General features: G+C 47.7%; 1 protein-coding gene across 1 annotated transcript in view; it reads left to right on the forward strand.

The window, feature by feature from the left end:
• The window catches only part of LOC310834453 (uncharacterized protein), a gene marked incomplete at its 5' end in the record, with an annotated part of 31,851 nt that extends 17,416 nt beyond the window's left edge, over positions 1 to 14,435 (forward strand). Inside the window, 9 exons of the mRNA XM_083717939.1 lie at positions 933 to 1,036; positions 2,444 to 2,598; positions 4,239 to 4,407; positions 5,586 to 5,709; positions 6,318 to 6,433; positions 7,311 to 7,525; positions 9,243 to 9,351; positions 10,246 to 10,449; positions 14,179 to 14,435. Of these exons, the coding sequence (XP_083574065.1) occupies positions 933 to 1,036; positions 2,444 to 2,598; positions 4,239 to 4,407; positions 5,586 to 5,709; positions 6,318 to 6,433; positions 7,311 to 7,525; positions 9,243 to 9,351; positions 10,246 to 10,449; positions 14,179 to 14,335 (1,353 nt within the window). The 3' untranslated portion in view covers positions 14,336 to 14,435. The remainder of the gene's footprint in view (positions 1 to 932; positions 1,037 to 2,443; positions 2,599 to 4,238; positions 4,408 to 5,585; positions 5,710 to 6,317; positions 6,434 to 7,310; positions 7,526 to 9,242; positions 9,352 to 10,245; positions 10,450 to 14,178) is intronic.
• Positions 14,436 to 18,173: the final 3,738 nt, after the last annotated feature.

An 18,173-nucleotide genomic window follows, 5' to 3' on the forward strand; every position in this document is an offset into this window, starting at 1 on the left:
AAGTAGAGAGGATGATACGCATGTTTGGCCCCTTGAGCTCCTTGGTGGAAAGGCGGAATACAAATAATAATTAAATAATCCGGAGGGTCCCCAACAATGATGTAGATGACTTCCTGTAACAAAACTTTGCACAAATAAAGGGAAAGGGGGAGATAGGCCACATGTCCACATTCAATATGAAATATGACTATGTCCAAGATTGAGTAGCTAAATTGTGATTATCTATTTGCAAAAGTTTAGTGATTTAAATAACCCTCCCCTCCTGCAAAAAAATCCCACCATCTCCTAAAGAGTCTCCATATGAAAATGTGGGGGGAGGTTGGGGGGGGTGTTCAGAAGTGGAGGACCTATTTTGTAGGAGGAAAATCACAGGTTCTGTATCTGGGGTCTCCTGCATTTGTCTAAATTCAGCAATTTCCTACTCAACACAATTGCCACAATACAGTAGTACCTTGGGTTAAGAACTTAATTCGCTCTGAAGGTCCATTCTTAACCTGAAACTGTTCTGAACCTGAGGTACCACTTTAGCTAATAGGGCCTCCCACTGCCACCGTGCAGCCAACATGCAATTTCTGTTCTCATCCTGAAGCAAAGTTCTTAACCCGAGGTACTATTTCTGGGTTAGCGGAGTCTGTAACCTGAAGTGTCTGTAACCTGAGGTACCACTGTACTTGCCGACGGGATTTAAGGATTAAAGTTTTTGCAGTAAAAACTGCCTCGGCCACCTATGGTTCTAGGAATGCCTTTTGGAGCTGCAGAGCTTGAGCACACACCATCTTCTGTGTGAGATGGAAAGCTGGAATAGGAAATGGAGCCTTATCCCAAAGTCATATCCCAAAGTCAACTTTTCTGCTTCGCATTTTGGAAAAGCCAGGCGATGGTGACGCTTCTGTGTTAACTGCCCTCCCCCCCCCCCCCGCTCCCTCCCGCAGTGGGACCTGGTGTGCGACTTTCGGACGCTGCAGCAGATGGCCCAGTCAATCTACATGGCGGGGGTGCTGGTGGGTGCGGTCGCATTCGGCGGCCTCTCAGATAAGTAAGGCCTTTCGCTCTGCGAAAGCACGTCGCGAATGCACGTCAAAGCGGTTGGTTCTAGCTGGGCCAAGGAATCCTTTGTTTGTTTGTTTTAAAAAATACATTCATGCTAGATTAATAAGTAGCAGCAAAATGGCAAATGGCAGGTTGTGGGGACAAGGGCGCCATCAAAGGGGGGGCTGGCGGCCAGGACGCCCCCCCCATATTGTCAAGGGAATTCCATGGCAATCCTCAAAAGGATGAGCCAGGATGAAGAGTCTTTGCCTTGGTGCATTCCTTTCATGAAGGTAATGTGGCTGTTCAGGGTGGGGGGGCATGATGGGCCAAGTCGGCCTGGCTGGGTTGGGAGGGCGGCGCATGTGTGATGTCACGCCACCCCACCCCCCATGTTAGGGTCAACTTGGGGTGTGTGTGCAGTGAAGAGGACCACCTTTTTTTCCTAGCCAGAAACTGACTTTCCCCCAGTCCCAGAGTCTTATCCGGATTACAGTGGTACCTCAGGTTAAGAACTTAATTCGTTCTGGAGGTCCGTTCTGAACCTGAAACTGTTCTTAACCTGAGGTACCACTTTAGCTAATGGGGCCTCCCGGTGCCACCACCGCACGATTTCTGTTCTCATCCTGGGGCAAAGTTCTTAACCAGAGGTACTACTTCCAGGTTAGCGGAGTCTGTAACCTGAAGCGTCTGTAACCTGAGGTACAGACTGTGGGCTCAGGGCCAGTAGAAGTATCCGACTCTGGGCTCATCTACATTTTCATTTGCCCCATAATTTCTTCAATTCGTCCCATGATCCTCAAAGGTTTTAGTTTTATCCTGCCACTTTCCTTGGGGAAACCCAGGGCGATGGGTGGCAGCGACGTGTAAGGGGCGGCGGGTGGCAAGATGCGGGGGGAGGTCATGTCCTGATTTGCCCTCCCAGGACGCTGGCAGCTACGGTGTGTTCTCTTACCATTCTCCAGCCACGATCGCCTTGGTGCTTCTAGAGTAGCTCTGGGGTGGGAAGCCTCAGGCCCGGGGGGACAAATTCTGCCCTCCATGACTCTCTTTCTGGCCCTCAGGAACCTCCCCAGGCCACCCCAGCCAGACCCTCCTTGAGTGTTTATGCCTGGCTGGAATGCACCCTCAAACTCTTGTTGTTTGGGTTGAAGAGAAAGAGGCATGTGCAGAAAGCAGCCCACTGTACAAATATAATATTTGCATTCCTTGCTCCTCCCACTTTTGCTTCTGGTCCTGCCCACCACAGGCATGTGGCCCCTGGTAGGTTGCGCAGAAGGGAATGTGGCCCTCAGGCTGTAAAAGCTCCCCCACTCCTTTTCCAGATCATTCTTCCATTCCCACCGCTTCCAGATTTCACCCACACAGAGACCACCACTCTGTCTATAACAAGACTCGTTCCTCCCCGGTTTAGGTTTGGCCGGAAAGCTTTGTTGATCTGGTCCTGTCTCCAAATGGCTGTTTCGGGGTCCTGCGCTGCTTTCGCTCCCAGCTTCACAGCTTACTGCATCTTCCGCTTCCTGTCAGGAATGGCTCTCTCAGGCATTGGGCTGAACTGCGTGTCGCTGTGTAAGTAAGTTTCCTCTAGTGGCTGGTTCCAAGACTTAAAACATTAGCCAAGCATGCTGCAAATCTGCCCTGAGGCCTCTGGGCATGTGCAAAGGGCATTGTTCTCCCATTAATCACAGGCAGTCATATCCACCAAAGACAACCAGTTACAGATGAGAGAGAGTTTGAGTCTTGGAATCTTTTTTCAATTGTTGTTTTTCTGAGAATATGGCCGCCTGCACACACTGCCTTTTCTTACAATGATATTAAATCAGGGGTCCCCAACATGGTGCCCTTGGGCACCCAGGCACCTTTGAGGACTTCCCCTGGAGCTCACAAAGCCTCTGAGCCCCACCACCGTGCAGGTACTGCCCCCTGCTGGAGAAGGTAGTTGCCCCTTTGAAAGGTACCCCTTTGAAGTTGGAAACGTTCTGTCATTTCCTTGTTCAGCTCTATTTTTCAAGCCTCTGATTAATTCTGCTAGATCTGACTTTTACACAGATCTCCTGGAAAATCAAAGGGCTGTTTTCACCTGTATGTTGAGTATGCCACTGACACCAAATATAGGGGACCCTGGGGGCCCAAGCACCCACACTGCGGGGCTCCGATGCAACTTCTGGTGCCTCGTGACCATCTAATCTGCACACGTAATAAAACAACTGAACCAGAGGCATCCTATCCACACCTCTAAAACCTGGGTACAAAAAAAGCACATAAATACGCATATATTCATGAAAAATAAATGAGAAAATGCATTGTATCAGGAGACATTGCTTTGCAAAAATGTGCATATTAGGCAAAACCACATACAAACATTTGTATATTAGGAAAACTTCACACAAAAATGCTGGTGAATTGTCATGAGGATTTTATATATATATATATAAAAAAACTTGAAAAACTGATGTGGAAACAAGGAGAACTAAGACTGGTAAAATGAGAACCCGAGAGAAATGCCAATCATCACTGACAGATTCACTCATCCCTCATTACCAATGGAGTAAAATGAGTGATGACTACTTCCCAGCCTTGTGATCTGGGTTCAAGTCTGATTTGTGCACACACACACCCCCGAGGCACTGTTTTGTGTTGTAGTGAGTGTTGCACAGAATAAGGGATATCTGGGTTTAAATCTCCACTCATTTAGAGCATACGATATCGGACTAACAAAACCTGTTCTTCATTATTTACATGTGTGAATTCAAATCATGGGATTAAACTGCCAAAATATTTAGAAGTGATAAATCTTCCTAAATATAGCAGTGCCTTACCGTTAGCTAGGTTTGTGTTTTAACTTCTCCACTGCTGCAAATAAGGTTTTCGGGTGTTCCTTTTGATGTACATTTATGTCCCAGAGGAACTGGAGAAGTTCAATCTGTCCCATATGTTTTATACGGTGTTTTTTTATATAGAAAGGGGGGGGGAGGTACTCACCATGAAATTGTTACAGTAAGTACCACACTCTTAACATGGGGGGGGGGGTCAGAAGGTGCCAGTACTGTGTAACCTTGAGTACTTCCAGGAAGAAAGTACTGGTTTTATATTTTCTGTTTGACACAGAGTTTAGGTCAAAGTTCTTGTTAGAAACCCCAGAATCAGTTAGGCGGGTGTTCACTCCTTTGAACATTGCTAGACGGCAACATGGGGTTTTCCTCTTCCAGCGGTAGAGTGGACCCCAATGCATTCCCGGGCCACCATCAGCATGGTGACTGGATACAGCTACAGCATCGGGCAGTTCATCCTCGCCGGCATAGCTTATGCCATCCGTGACTGGCGCTGGCTCCAACTGGCCGTCTCCCTCCCTTATTTCGCCTTCTTCCTGTACGGCTGGTAGGTGGCGCTGTGGCACTGCTCTCTTGTCTGCTGTGAGTGGCAATGGTGGGAGTCCCTCCCCCAAAACACTGACACTGGGGACTGGTGGGTGAAGGCGAGGAAAGCTGAGGTTGTGGGGAAGGAGCTGGGGGAGGAAGGAGTGCCTTGAGGGCACTGCAAAGACAGACACTGGTCATTTGAGGAGCAGGGGAGTGTCACAAGGAAGCTTCTGTAAGGGGAGACTGGATAAGCAAGGAGGTAAAAAAGGGATGTCTCTTCTCCTCTCTCGCAGTCCCCATTTAAGGATGCCACTTTAAAGATAAAGATATAGGGCTTATCCACACTTTCCAGGAACAACCCATGCTTTAAAGCTCTGTGTCCGGGCACCCTCTTTCTTTCTCTCCAAAGCTTCTCCTACAAAAAAAAACTATTTAAAGCTGAATCGGAGCAAAGAGCAATCTGCAGAAAACCCAGACTGCCATTTGCTCCGATTCAGCTTTAAAGAGCAGGTCCTGTGTTTGCATCATTGACAAACAGCAGTTCAACAGTAAAAGCTTCCCCAGCACATTTTCAGATGGAAGCTTCAACTGTTGGTTTCCTGCCTTTCTTACAGCCAAGTGTGCTGACCCGGGAGGGTGATTGGCGAGGCTGACATCACGTGTGATGCCGTGATGTCACGAGTCGCATCCGGGCATCATGCACGATGTTGTGATGCTGCACATGATGCCCAGACGTCAGACACAACACCAAGACGCAATGCCATCGTGCACAATGTCTGGGTGTCTGGGCGGCTCCTCTGCCGCCACCTCCTGCCACCGCCATGAGCCGGGGGCTGCTCCCCCACCATGGAAGGGGGAGGGGGGAGGAGCCGCCATATCCTGGACAAACATTGTGGGAATTCTGTCCCCCGCTAACAAATATTGGGGTGGGGGTTCAAAGGGGTTCAGCCTCTAGGAGTCAGCGCCCTGCTTACAGCCATTGGAGGCACAGAAGTATAAGCCCTAAGGGGGGGGGGAAGCTAGCTGAACCTAGGGAGGGGCTTGTTGGAGGAGGAGATGTTGGGGTGCAGGGCAAATACCCAAGGGCTCCTTCTGTAGAGCAGGATGGGCATTACTTAGGGGTTGTATATACCTGCTTTCACCTCACCGTTTCCCTGTTACCCCACCTTGCTGCCTCTCTGTTTTTCTCTTGCTCAGGTGGTTTACAGAGTCTGCCCGGTGGTATGCCACAGCTGGCAAACTGGACCAGGCACTCAAGGAGCTGCAAAAAGTGGCACGGATAAATGGGCAGAAGGAGCAAGGGCAGAAGCTCAGCCTCGAGGTAGCAAGAGAAAGAAATGTTCCTTTTCTTCCTGGTTTACGTTCCTAAGCCTTTAGCATCTGCACAACAGGTAGAGATTCAGCAGTGCCAGCTGCCCCCCAAAAAAACACACACACACACAAAAACGCACCTCTCTGTTGTTAAAAAAAATAATCAGCACCAGTTGAATATCTGCCTGCCAAACATCTACAGGGAACAGGAGCCTGTCTGGGAGTGCAGGTGGGGAATGGTAGCAACCTTAGGAAGAAGATGAGGTGGACCAGCCATCCAAGAAATGGCTGTGCGTATTTGATTCTGCAGTCAGGATACACTAATTCTGCAATCGGGGTACAAACTGTGGATTCGCCTGTTTGGCCTCCACCCTCACTCGCCTGCTGATCTGTAAGGTTTCCGATGGGGCTTTTCCCCTACCTCTACCGGAAAAGGTTGAGGATTGAATGTGGAACCTTCTTTATCCAAAGCATGCACTCAAAAGTGGAACTATGGTCCTTCCCCTTAAACATTAAGGAAGTTTCCAGGCGTCTCGTGATTCCATCCCTAAATGTGCGGAATTTGGCCGGAGACCACAACAGGCGGCAGGCAACCCCTTGCTTGTCTTTTTCTTGCAGGTCTTGAAAGCCAGCCTACAGAAAGAGGCGCCCTCTGCCAAGTCCAACTTCACGGCAGCTGACTTGGTGCGATCGCCTGTGGTGCGACGGGTAACATGCTGCCTTTGCTTTGTCTGGTAAGTTTGAGGTGGAAGGAGCTGGTGGGGAAGGCAAGAGAGGGAATGAAAGAAGCGGAAGAAGAAAAGCCAGATCGCTTTAAAGATCATTTTCTTGGCTCAATATTGGGGGGGGGATAGCTCAGTTGGTTAGAGCAAGGGTGTAGTGTGGGGGACTGGGGGGCTGTGCTTTTTTGAGAGGAGGCACGACCAGCCCCCCCCCCAGGCTCCTTCTCGGACTAACCTACCTCACAGCGTTGTTGTGAGGGACTAAATGAGGGGAGAAGCCACAGGTGCCACCTTGAGCTCTGTGGAGAAAATGTTGGGATATACAGTGGTACCTTGGTTTTCAAATGTAATCCCTTCCAGAAGACCGTTCGGCTTCCAAAACATTCAAAAACTGAGGCGCAAAGGGAGAATTTCAATTTCAATGGAGAAAATTGAAAAACACGCAGTGGAAGCCAATTTGTCTTCTGAGGTGCATTTGAAAATGGAAGCATTTACTTCCGGGTTTTTGGCGTTTGAAAACCGAAACGTTCAGCTTTTGAGACGCTCAAAAATGGAGGTACCACTGTAAATGGAACGATAGGTGGTTGGTTGTAAGTCACTTTGGGTTGGAGGCGACTAACAAATTTAATAAATAATGGTGCATAAAGAATAATGATGGAAAACAGAGTCCAAAAACATCTGGGGGGTCAAAGGTTGAAGAGCATTGAGCTAACTCAGTATCTACACTGACAGGCAGCTGATTTCACCTGGTTTCTGATGGGTCTTTCCTTCCGTTCTATCTGGAAATGCTGGAGACTGAACCTGAGATTTTCTTTACGCAAAGCAAATGTTCTGCCCCTGAGCCACAACCCTCGGCTTATTTGTGTGTTTTCCCTGTATCCACCACCAGGTTCTCCACCAGCTTCGCCTACTATGGGTTGGCTATGGACCTGCAGAACTTTGGGGTCAGCGTCTACCTCATCCAGGTGATCTTTGGGGCTGTCGATATCCCAGCCAAACTCATTGCCTTCGTTGTGATTTGCTACTTTGGCCGCAGGATCACCCAGGCATTGACTCTCATCCTAGCAGGCCTGTCCATTGCCGGAAACATCTTTGTCCCCCAAGGTGAGACTCCAGATAAACCGCAGTTTAGGGGCTCCTCCAGACCATTGAGCGTTCGTTCTGATTTGCTTGCACAAAGCTTATGCGGAAGTTGGATTTATTGAGCACTTGCTCCAATTCGTTTCCTGGGAGGTTATACATTGACAACAAATGTTCATCTTGATTTGTTTTCAAGGTGTTCATGCATCTTCCTGTTAGTCACTATTCCACCCCATACTTTTCAATGTACGGTACGTCCCCATCACTTTCCAAACTGCAAACAGTTTGTTTCTTATTTATTTGCTTTATGCATTAAATTTATATCCCATGGCTCTTCCTTCAAGAAAATCCCAGGGCATCTTATTTTTTCAAGTGGGTAATAATAATAATAATAATAATAATTATTATTATTATTATTATTTTATTATTTGTACCCCATCCATCTGACTGCACTGACCCAGCCACTCTGGGCAGCTTCCAACATATATAAAGACATAAGTATGCTGCACTAGGGATACAGAATGATTTCATCCACTTTATTTATTTATCCACCTATTGATTTATTCAACGTCCACTCTGCCCTTCTTCTTCCTAAAGCAGCCCAGGGTGGCAAACCACCAAGCAGCAAAACAATACAATTCAAAATAAAACAAAACATGCTTCTGCAAACCTATGTTTCCTGGTATGTGCTAGAGTTCCTCCCACAAAATAGAACAGTCTGTTTTTCTACTGCTTGAGGTGTTTGGGTGCCCTCCAAAGACCTCTTGGGAACTGTAGTCTGGTGAGGGTGCTGAAAGCAGATTCCTAGGGTTATAGGCTCCCAAGAGGGTTTCCTGTGGAGGAGGAAAGGCTGCTTGTTTCCAGTGTGAAATGAGATCAAGTCATAGAACTGTGTGGCATAAGACCTTGTGACTGAGGCTACAGGTTCATGCTTCTGGCTCAATAGGTGAAAGAGCCCCTGAGCATATGCAGGGTGCATTTTTCTTACTATCAGCTTCCTTCCTCCAGGCAAATTTTAATCCATTAATTCATTTGCTTATTTTACATATGTGCATAATACCCAGCAGCTAAGGTTTTCTGAGTGGTTTACGGGCAAAAGTTAAAACCATAAAACAGAAAACAAGCAGCTGAGAGAGAAACTTTTTGTTGAAATCACAGCATAGTGGGAAAGGATTAAACCACAGGGCCAGCCCTGATCAGCTCCCAGCCCCATCCCAAGAGCTGTTATATTAAAACCACAAACAGACATGTTAAATGCAATTTCTTATTTAACATAATGTGTCGTTTCACTCAAGGAAAGTGCCTTGGCTTCACTCCTGCTGGTGATGGGAGCATCAACATTCACAGTGTAAATGCTAATGTTCACCAAAGGTTGCCGAAAACTTATATAACAAGGGTTAAAATGTGGCTGCCACCTTCAGGCTGCCGCCCTTGTTATTGGCTGAGCTGCAGGTGAGACACAGAATGTTCACAAATGCTCTAATGGTTCTAAGGCGAAGACTGCTGGTGACACAACATTGACAAACTGCGAAAGGTCATTTGGCTGGAGACAGAGGGAGAAAACCTTATCTTAAGACTGAGGTGGTGGGGGCAGGAAATGTATGCCAAATGCAAAGTGGAACAGGAAGTCAAATAATGGCGAGAAACCAAAGGTCAAAACGGTAGCAGAATTTGTCGGGGGGGCTGGAGGGCTCTGAACAATAGTTGTTTACAAAATCATTCAAGTTGATCTTCTCCCCAGATATGCAGATCCTGCGCACTGTCTTTGCTGTCTTTGGGAAAGGGTGTTTGGCAGCCTCTTTCAACTGTGTCTTCTTATACACGGGAGAGCTTTACCCCACGGTGATCAGGTACCTCAGACTTAGCAGAAGCGCTTAACTGTGGGCCATTTTATATGGACGGTTATCCTGGAATACCGTCAGAACCAGGCCAGAGCTCTGATCAGAGCAAGCTCCATCTTGCGGACCTGGAAATAAATGCTGTTTTCGGCGCAAGATATCAGCCTGAAGTCATGTGAGAGCGAGGCACCCAAAATGGCCGCCGCACTCTTGTGGGATGTGGGGAAATGAGATGTCCCAGCTTTTCCAGGGCAGTTGATGGGTATACAATGCTGCCCACTGCTATTCCTTTTACTTTCTAAAGTGGCCTCTGTGGCCTGAGCACACACAGCTGCGGGAGCCCCGTAGACCCAAGCTATTTAAGGCAGGCTGATCTTTTAAAACAGGCAGGTGGAGCCATCCTTCAAGTAACCTGGCTGCTGTGGAGGCTGGTCCATTCGGGTGAATGGGGCGCTGCCCCACCAGTCTCAGTCTGCCATACGCCAGCCGCCTTCCACCAGTCTTCATATTCCCAGCCACCCCAGGGATTGGCACTGCCTGGTAGCTTCCTCCTCCTCCTCAGTCTCAGTATTGCTCCATGTAGAACCCAGCAGGGAGGAAGAGGAGAGCAAAACCAGAATGAGTCGCCTCTGCCTATCGTTGGCTCTGGCTCCCCCTAGTGTTGGGCTCCCTGCCTTTTGCCCTACCAGTCCCAATGAGCACCAGGCACCAATCTATTTAAGCCAGCAATAGGGAGCCTGTGGCCCTACAGACATTGCTAGACTGCAACTCCCATCATCCTGGGCTGTTGGCCATGCTGGCTGGGTCTGATGGGAGTTGAAGTCTGGGGTCATCTGTGGGGGCAGCACAGGTTTCCCAGGCTTAAGGCTTTCCCCCTTTGTCAACTTTCTGTCCATTGCATGGCAGGCAGACCGGGATGGGGTTTGGGAACACCATGGCTCGTGTCGGCGGGATCGTGGCTCCCTTGGTGAGGATGACGGGCGAGTATTCCCCATCTCTCCCCCTTCTGATCTATGGGGCAGCTCCCATCATCTCTGGCATTGCTGCCTGCTTCCTTCCAGAGACCCTGAACATGCCACTACCTGATACCATTGAAGACGTGGAGAACCAGTAAGTAGATCTGCCTTCTCCCCTCCTCATTCCTTAACCACATTTGTTTGCTTATCAGCACCAACCCTTGGTACCTGGCATTGTTTGGGAATTCCGAGAGACCAGAAAACCCCCACAACAGTGCAGTTTTAAAATCAGTGGCTATAATTGGCGCAGTTTCAAAAGGTTCAGTTTGCCTCAGCTCAGAAAGGGTATTGGAGAGTTGGAAAAGGTTCAGAAAAGTGGTGGGCATTGGTAAGGGGACATATTCATTCTATATACAGTGGTACCTCGGGTTACATACACTTCAGGTTAGATACGCTTCAGGTTACAGACTCTGCTAACCCAGAAATAGTACCTTGGGTTAAGAACTTTGCTTCAGGATGAGAACAGAAATTGTGCTCCGGCAGTGCGGCAGCAGCAGGAGGCCCCATTAGCTAAAGTGGTGCTTCAGGTTAAGAACAGTTTCAGGTTAAGAACTGACCTCCGGAACGAATTAAGTACTTAACCCGAGGTACCACTGTAATTAACAAAGAAAAAATGGCTGTGAGCCTGTCTTCCAAAGTGCAGGGCTTGCACACAGACAGCCCCAGGAGTTGAGTTTAAATTCTTATCCTGTGGGCATCTGGTTGACCACTGTGAGAACAGGTTGCTGGACTAGATGAATCCTTGGCTTAATGCAGAAGGTTCTTCTTAGGCTCTTATTCCATGTTGACTCAAAATGGCACCAAGTTGTATCCAAACATAGACAGAAACCTGCTCCTTGGTCTTTGCTTATGATAATCTTAAGGTGTTCAAATATGTAGCCAACATAAAGTAGATGTATTCATTGCATGTATCCAAGAGCTTTCATCCAAGGACCTCAAGTTGGCATAACTGCCCCCCCCATTTTATTCACACAACAACCCTATCAGGTAGGCTATGCTAAGAGTGAGTGGCACAAGGTCACCCAATGAGCTTCATAGCTAAGTGGAAATGTGAGCCCTGGTCTCCCAGGTCCTAGTTGGACGCTCTAACCACTGCACCACACTGCCTTCCTTCCATTTAGTAAGCCATCAGTGGCTGTGACAAGGTCTGTGTTGGTGGAGAAGTGACTTGCATCAAGGAAAACACAACATTCTTGCATTTTACCTAAAATAGTCAAAGGAAACGTGAAGGTACTTATGCTAGCAACGTTTATAGAGCTGTTATAATACAAACAGAAGAGGTTGTGCCTTTTCATGTCATGATTCATACACAGGAATTGTCATCATTTCGGCTACCCCCTCTCTTAATTCAAAACATGGAATGGGCATCATTTGGCTTGTCAATGTATGCCAATCGTAATTGCATAAATTATCTGCCTATATCATGCAGATTACCCACAAATGGTGCAGATAATCAACTTACACAGATGAGACTGGCTTATGACGCAAAGAAGCTGAATTTGCTGTTGCCATTGTCACATGGTAGACATGATATTAAACTCCCACAAAAAGGATAGGCTCCCACAGTTTAGGGACCAAGAACACCAGATTTGGCAATCAGATAAATTGGGTTTGTTTGCTTTTTACCATGCAGTTTTGTGTGTTATTTCCATTAAGATACAAATTTATATGCATGCTGTACAGAAGTACCGGTATATGCATTTCGGTACACATTGCTTAGCAGAGGAACAGCATTGCAAAATTCAGAAAAGCGTGCATTTCAAAAGATGGCTGTGGGTTGATTTGCATCTTGTTTTTCGAAAGGTAAATTCCCCTTTAAGTGCAAACGGAATCGAATTTCTACCCAACGCTACAGGGAGGTCATCTAATCCAACCCCACTGTGACTCTTATCTTCTGTTTAAAATTGCTTTGAGCAATTTGGCGTGAAGGTAAAGTCTGCATTCAGGCCCTGGATTACCTCTGTTAATTTGCAGGGACAAATGATTAACTCAAGGTGCCTAAAAACGGAATAACCTTGGACCCAACGGAAATTTCCTCCACAGGTCCTCTCCTGCAAATTTGGGGGAATGGCTGCATATTCCTGAGAGCGAAGCGATGCTTGCTTTTTCTTTTCTTTGCTGATCAGCATCTTGACATTTGAATCCAAGGGTATGGCAGAGCAGTTGCCAGCTCCTCCGCTAGCTGAAAGACTAGCTTGTGAAGGGAAGCAGTCCAGGTGCCAGCTGCACATACCCCTTAACCAAAAAAATACGCTTGATCAGTACAGAACTCAAGGAAAGCTTTTCTTTTTCTTTTTTATTAATTTCTTTAACGTGATTATTACAAAATATAAGCAAAACATTGCAAATACATACATATATATTTCAGATAAGTACACATATATAAAAAAGAACAAAAGAGAAAAAATAAAAGGAAAAAAGAAGAAAAATAGAGAGAGAAAAGTAGAAAAGTTGGAAGAATTTCTTCCAAATTTATTCTACAAATATCTCAATATGAAAATATTAATAAAATTTCATTGACTGATTTGTGTGAGATTGTATGGGAATAATACGGAATAACAGATACAATCTTCTTTAAAATGTATATAGGAAGTGCAGTGCAAGCGATGGAAGTCAATCAAGGAAAGCTTTTCAACACGTCACCTGGCACGTTCATGGAAATCACGTGGGGGGGGGAGTGCTGCTGTACTGCTTGGGGGATTTCCACAGGGGCATCTGATTGACCACTGTGAGACTAATGGGCCTTTGGCCTGATTCTGCAGGAATCTTCTTACATTATTATGGCAGAACAACCTCCCTTTTGCAAACAGCATCTCCAGCTGAAGTCAGCTTGGATTACACGGACAAGAGGGTCCTGTGTGCCTGTTAAAACATCCCCTGCCTTCCGAAATACTTTTTTTAAAAAATGGAAACACAAGAGGCCTTTAGTATCAAATCAAGTAGGACTATGTGGGGAAAAGAAGGTTAAACCAGCTAAGGCACACCTGCTCTAAAGACCTGTCCAGGACTTCTAATCCAGGGGGAGGGCCAGGGGGGCCGTAGCCCCAGGCAGTGGCGTAGCATGGGGGGTGCAGGGGGGGCCGGCCGCACCGGGCGCAACATCTGGGGGTTAGGGAAATCCACGGGTTAGGGGGCACAAATCCATGGATTAGGGGACACAAATCCATGGGTTAGGGGGCGCAAATTACTTGCCTTGCCCCGGGTGCTGATAACCCACCCTACGCCACTGGCCCCAGGCACATGGTTTTGAAGGCGTACGAGTCAGGCACCCCCATGCAGGGATCCCCACCCTGCCTGCTGCCTGACTCTGGACCCTGGGGCCTAGCCTTGCTGCCGTGTCCCATGCCTCCTTGCCAAGGGCCAGCCGGCCAGGCTCCCCTCTACAGAGGCAGGCAGACATATAACAACAACAACAACAACAATAACAACAACAACAATAATTTATTTATACCTCGCCCATCTGACTGGGTTTCCCCAGCCACTCTGGGTGGCTTCCAACCAAATATTAAAAACAATACAGTGTCAGACATTAGAAACTTCCCTAAACAGGGCTGCCTTCAGTTGTGGTACAGGTGGTACAGCTAAGCCCCATGAACCTTCGGTGTCCTGAGCAGCAGACTGGCAGCAGCAGTGAAACATTAGCTGGCTTGGTGGGTTTTCATCACCCTCCATACCCAGCCCCTCATTTTCTTATTGAGCTGAGCTGGGGATGAGTCAGTTTGTAAGATTACCTGGACCTAAGCAGGAGGATTTGCAGGAACCCATAATATTTCCCCAATCCTCTCTCTCCCCCATCCAGCTTCATTATTTTGTCTTCTTCTAGGAACTTGGAGCAGCAGAAAGGCGACGAGGGCTACAAAGGAACCCCTTCCCATCAGGACGACATTTTCCTGGACATGAGAATGTTTAAAGATCCCAGGCCGCTTGAAAACACAGGAAAAGGAGATGGGGCAGCTGTGGACCCAGCCAAAAGTAGCTGAGCATCAAAAGTGTGGCCCCCACGGGCAGCAGGGCCTCCCCTGCCTGCAATGTACCACCTTCAACAATAAAGAAAACCCTCAGTGCCTTCTTCCACCAGCATAGCAAAGTCAAGACATTCTGTTAATCGTAATAGGCTAGGACACCATTCTAGCCTGAAAAACTCACAGCTGGGGACCTGCAAAAAAGCGCGGGGGGGGGGGAATCCTCATCTCCTTAAAGGGCTTCTTGTGTTTGAGGATCTGACCAGCTATGCCCTCCACCCTGCAAGGACACTTTAAGGTGGAAGGGGCTTAAGCTAGTCTCTGCTGCAGGGACCCACCAAATTTCGTTTCTCCAGTTTACTAGTTCAGTTCCTAGCATGTCTACAACATTTTGGTGTTTTTTAAAAAGTCCTCCTGAAAATTCAACAGCATTTTAGCGGACTCCTAAATACAGATGGAAAGAGCTGTCAATTTTGGTTCTACATATGCTTTTTTTTTTTACAATTGTTTACTTGGAAAACTGCAAGGCAAATTTCGTATGAGGGTGAATTTTAACAGATAGCTGTGTTCTGGTTCACGCAGGGGTTTCGGACAGTGCAGATTTGATAGATTCAGCTTCAGATGAGAACTGAATCTAATATCTCCCCAATCCTAATGCAATATCCACTAATAGAACACACTGTTGATGTTATACTAGGGACACAAATACATGCATTTTAAGGCATGATTTTCCTAGTTATATGCATTTTGGGGCAGGGGAAGTACCCTGTGCTTTGGGTTGCATATTGTTTCAGAATGTGCAGATGAGGTTGGTTCAAATTAAGATGCAAGTGGAGGTTGCAGGTGCCATCAGATCAACACTTTAAAGCAATGAGCTCTCCCTACTTGGGCAGAGGAAGCCAGCAGGTGAGGAGGAGCAAGGGAAAGAGGGGAGCAAATAAGGCCAGAGGGAAAAACCAGCCATGGCCAGATCCAGTGGGTCATTCACCATCCCTGCCTTATCATGTGGGTTTTCTTGGGAGGTGAGGCTCAGCAAAAACAACAGGACTTATTTGGAAGCCATCAAAGAAATGCAACAGCACACAGAGCACCAACTCTCAATTATTGTCAAGTTAGGGTGGAATAGTGTCCAGTTTTTACTTTGGGGTCAAACAAGGACTTTCAGCAGGGTGCTCATTTCTGCCGGGAAATACTTGAACTATACAAACATATTCACAGTCCTGTGGAGTGCCATTGGTTCCCCATGCCTGCTCCCAGTGGCAGCTGGTGCCCATTGGGTGGAGCAGAAAGCAAGGAGGGCAAAATAGGCGGAGCCAGAGTAAATGACAGCTGGAGCCACAGCCAATGGCAGGCAGAGCTAAGGAGCTCTTGTTTCTGCCCCATTAGGGACAGAGGAAGAATTCAATTCAGTATGCATTCAAAGCCAAATCTATCCAACTTGCCTTTTCTGAAACCACGTGTGAACCGAAACAGAGCTATCCTTCAAAATTCACACTTTTCCCAATTTTGGGTTACAGATTTCCAACCTTTTTTTTTTTTAATGCACATTTTAAGGGAAAGCATGCATTTAAAAAAATTAATTTGTAAAAAAAAAAAAAAGACACAAAAGACACAAAAATGCATTGCATTAGGGGAAATTGCTTGCAAAAATGTGTACGTTCACCAAAACTGCATATGAAAATGTGTTTCTTAGGAGAAATTCGTACTAAAAATGCTGGTGAATTTTCACAGGGAATTTTCTTTAATCAATAAATTTCAAATCGTTGCAGAATGTGGGGAACTGGATTTAAGAATGAGAAACTGGGAGAACCGGAATCCTTCCATCCCTCGTCCCCATCTTCCGCCTGCCTCCTGAGCTCTGCAAGATGGCCGCCCCTTTGGCTGCTTGTAAGTAAAAAAGGCAGGCAGGTGGGGGCTGGCGGAGGGCAGACTCAGCGCAGTGCCCCATTTGCCCCAATGGACCAGCCTCCAGTGCCAGCTCCAACTGAAGCACCTCACCCCTTCAAGGTCCCCTTCTTACTTATGTACTGCTTAGATAGGGTTGCCATAAAAGGTAAAGGTAAAGGGACCCCTGACCATTAGGTCCAGTCGTGGCTGACTCTGGGGTTGCAGTGCTCACCTCGCTTTATTGGCCGAGGGAGCCGGCGTACAGCTTCTGGGTCAGGTGGCCAGCATGACTAAGACACTTAGGTAAGAGTCACAAGGCCCAGACACTAAGGGCTGGAGAAGAGGGAAGAAGGGGAAGGAGGGGTGTGGGGAAAGGGGCGCACGGAGCTCCTTGTGATGGCTTCAACAACTTTGGTGTCCGTATTTACACTTTTTGAAATATGGCAACCCTAGCTTAGAATGCCATCGCAACTCTGTGCAGCCTGTCAAATCTGACTTGATAATCACATCACTGAGAGCGAGTGAGGGCAATGGCAAGCGAAGACAGTGACAACAACAACAAAACACAACCCAGTTTCCCCAAAATGTTAAGAAATTGTCAAAAAGGAGAGGCACCCCCCGCAACCAACAAGATGGCTTAAAAAATTGACAGACTTTCAGATTCCTGATGGATTGCTCATTCGGCAGAGCATCAGACTCTTAATCTCAGGGTTGTGAGTTCGAGCCCCACACTGGGCAAGAGATTCCTTCATTGCAGGGGGTCAGACTAGATGAACCATGGGGGCCCCCTCCAACTCTACAGTTCTATGATTCCTCTATGATTTAACTCTCCTCCAAGGAGCTCGAGGTGAAATAAATGGGGGGAGGTGTTCCTTTTTATAATCGCAGCCGGCATATGAGGGAGGCAAAAATAATGTGTTACAATGGGCAACTTCCCAGCCAGGCAGAAACCAGGAGGTTGTGCAGACCCCTCTCCTTTCCCCATCCAGGCAAGCAGACACACAGTCAGACTTGAAGGACACATCCTGGCTTGCAAAAACCCTGAAGGAGGGCCAGCAAGAGGGTGTGGCCTGGGAGGAGTCCAAAGGGCTGGGCAGAGAACTCCCAGGAGCCACATTTGACCTCTGGCCTCGAGGGCCCACAGCCCTGCTCAGGGTTGGAGGAAGGGGGTGCGGTGGGGGTGAGTCACCCAACGTGTCACCACTGAGGGAGGTGACAAAATGCTGGGTGGCACTCAACGTGGGGCCTGCAGTGTGCCTGAGCTATGCGTCTCTCCTGGGAGTGACATGGTGGCTTGGGTGCCCACAGGCTCCCCACTGCCCCAGAAGGTCTGCCCACCACTTCCCCCTCAGCCTTAGGGCGGAGAGTCCTGCCCCAGCTGGCCCCACCCCAAGGGCACCATGGGTGCAGGGCATGCGCGCTGCCCCAGGTGCCTGATTGGCTTGCTCCACCGCTGGCCCTGCTCTAGACGATGACTGGAAATGGTGAACAAGGTTCATTGGACAGGGCAATCTTGCCCTGCAGCACACATTGCAAGGCAGCATTAAATGTACTGGGGGGGATTTGTTCTTCACTCACTTGAGTCAACAGGAAGCTTCAACCGGCCTGGGCAAGGTACCCTTTGTGTTGAGTGCACACCCCAGAACACACAGTGGAACACCTCGCTTTGCCACACACAGTGGAACACCTCGCTGCAACACTTGGGGTGAAGTCAATGCGGCTGGTGCTCCCCGAAGGCAGAAATTATGAAGCACACTGCCCTGCTGCATAATTTTCCCACACTATTTGGCTGCTTTGGTCTGCGTCTGTCAAGAATACGGCAGTCACATTTTTCACACATTAGCATTTCGGCCACGAAAGCTAGAAACCGTTTTTCCCCCTTCAAAAAAGCAGACAGATTGTTAATAATCACAACTCTGTTCTTTGTACAGTGTCTTCAGCCAGCAAATAAAAATATAGGGAATAAAAC

The sequence above is a fragment of the Podarcis gaigeae genome (genome assembly GCF_964106915.1).
Source record: "Podarcis gaigeae genome assembly, chromosome: 16".
NCBI lineage: Eukaryota > Metazoa > Chordata > Lepidosauria > Squamata > Lacertidae > Podarcis > Podarcis gaigeae.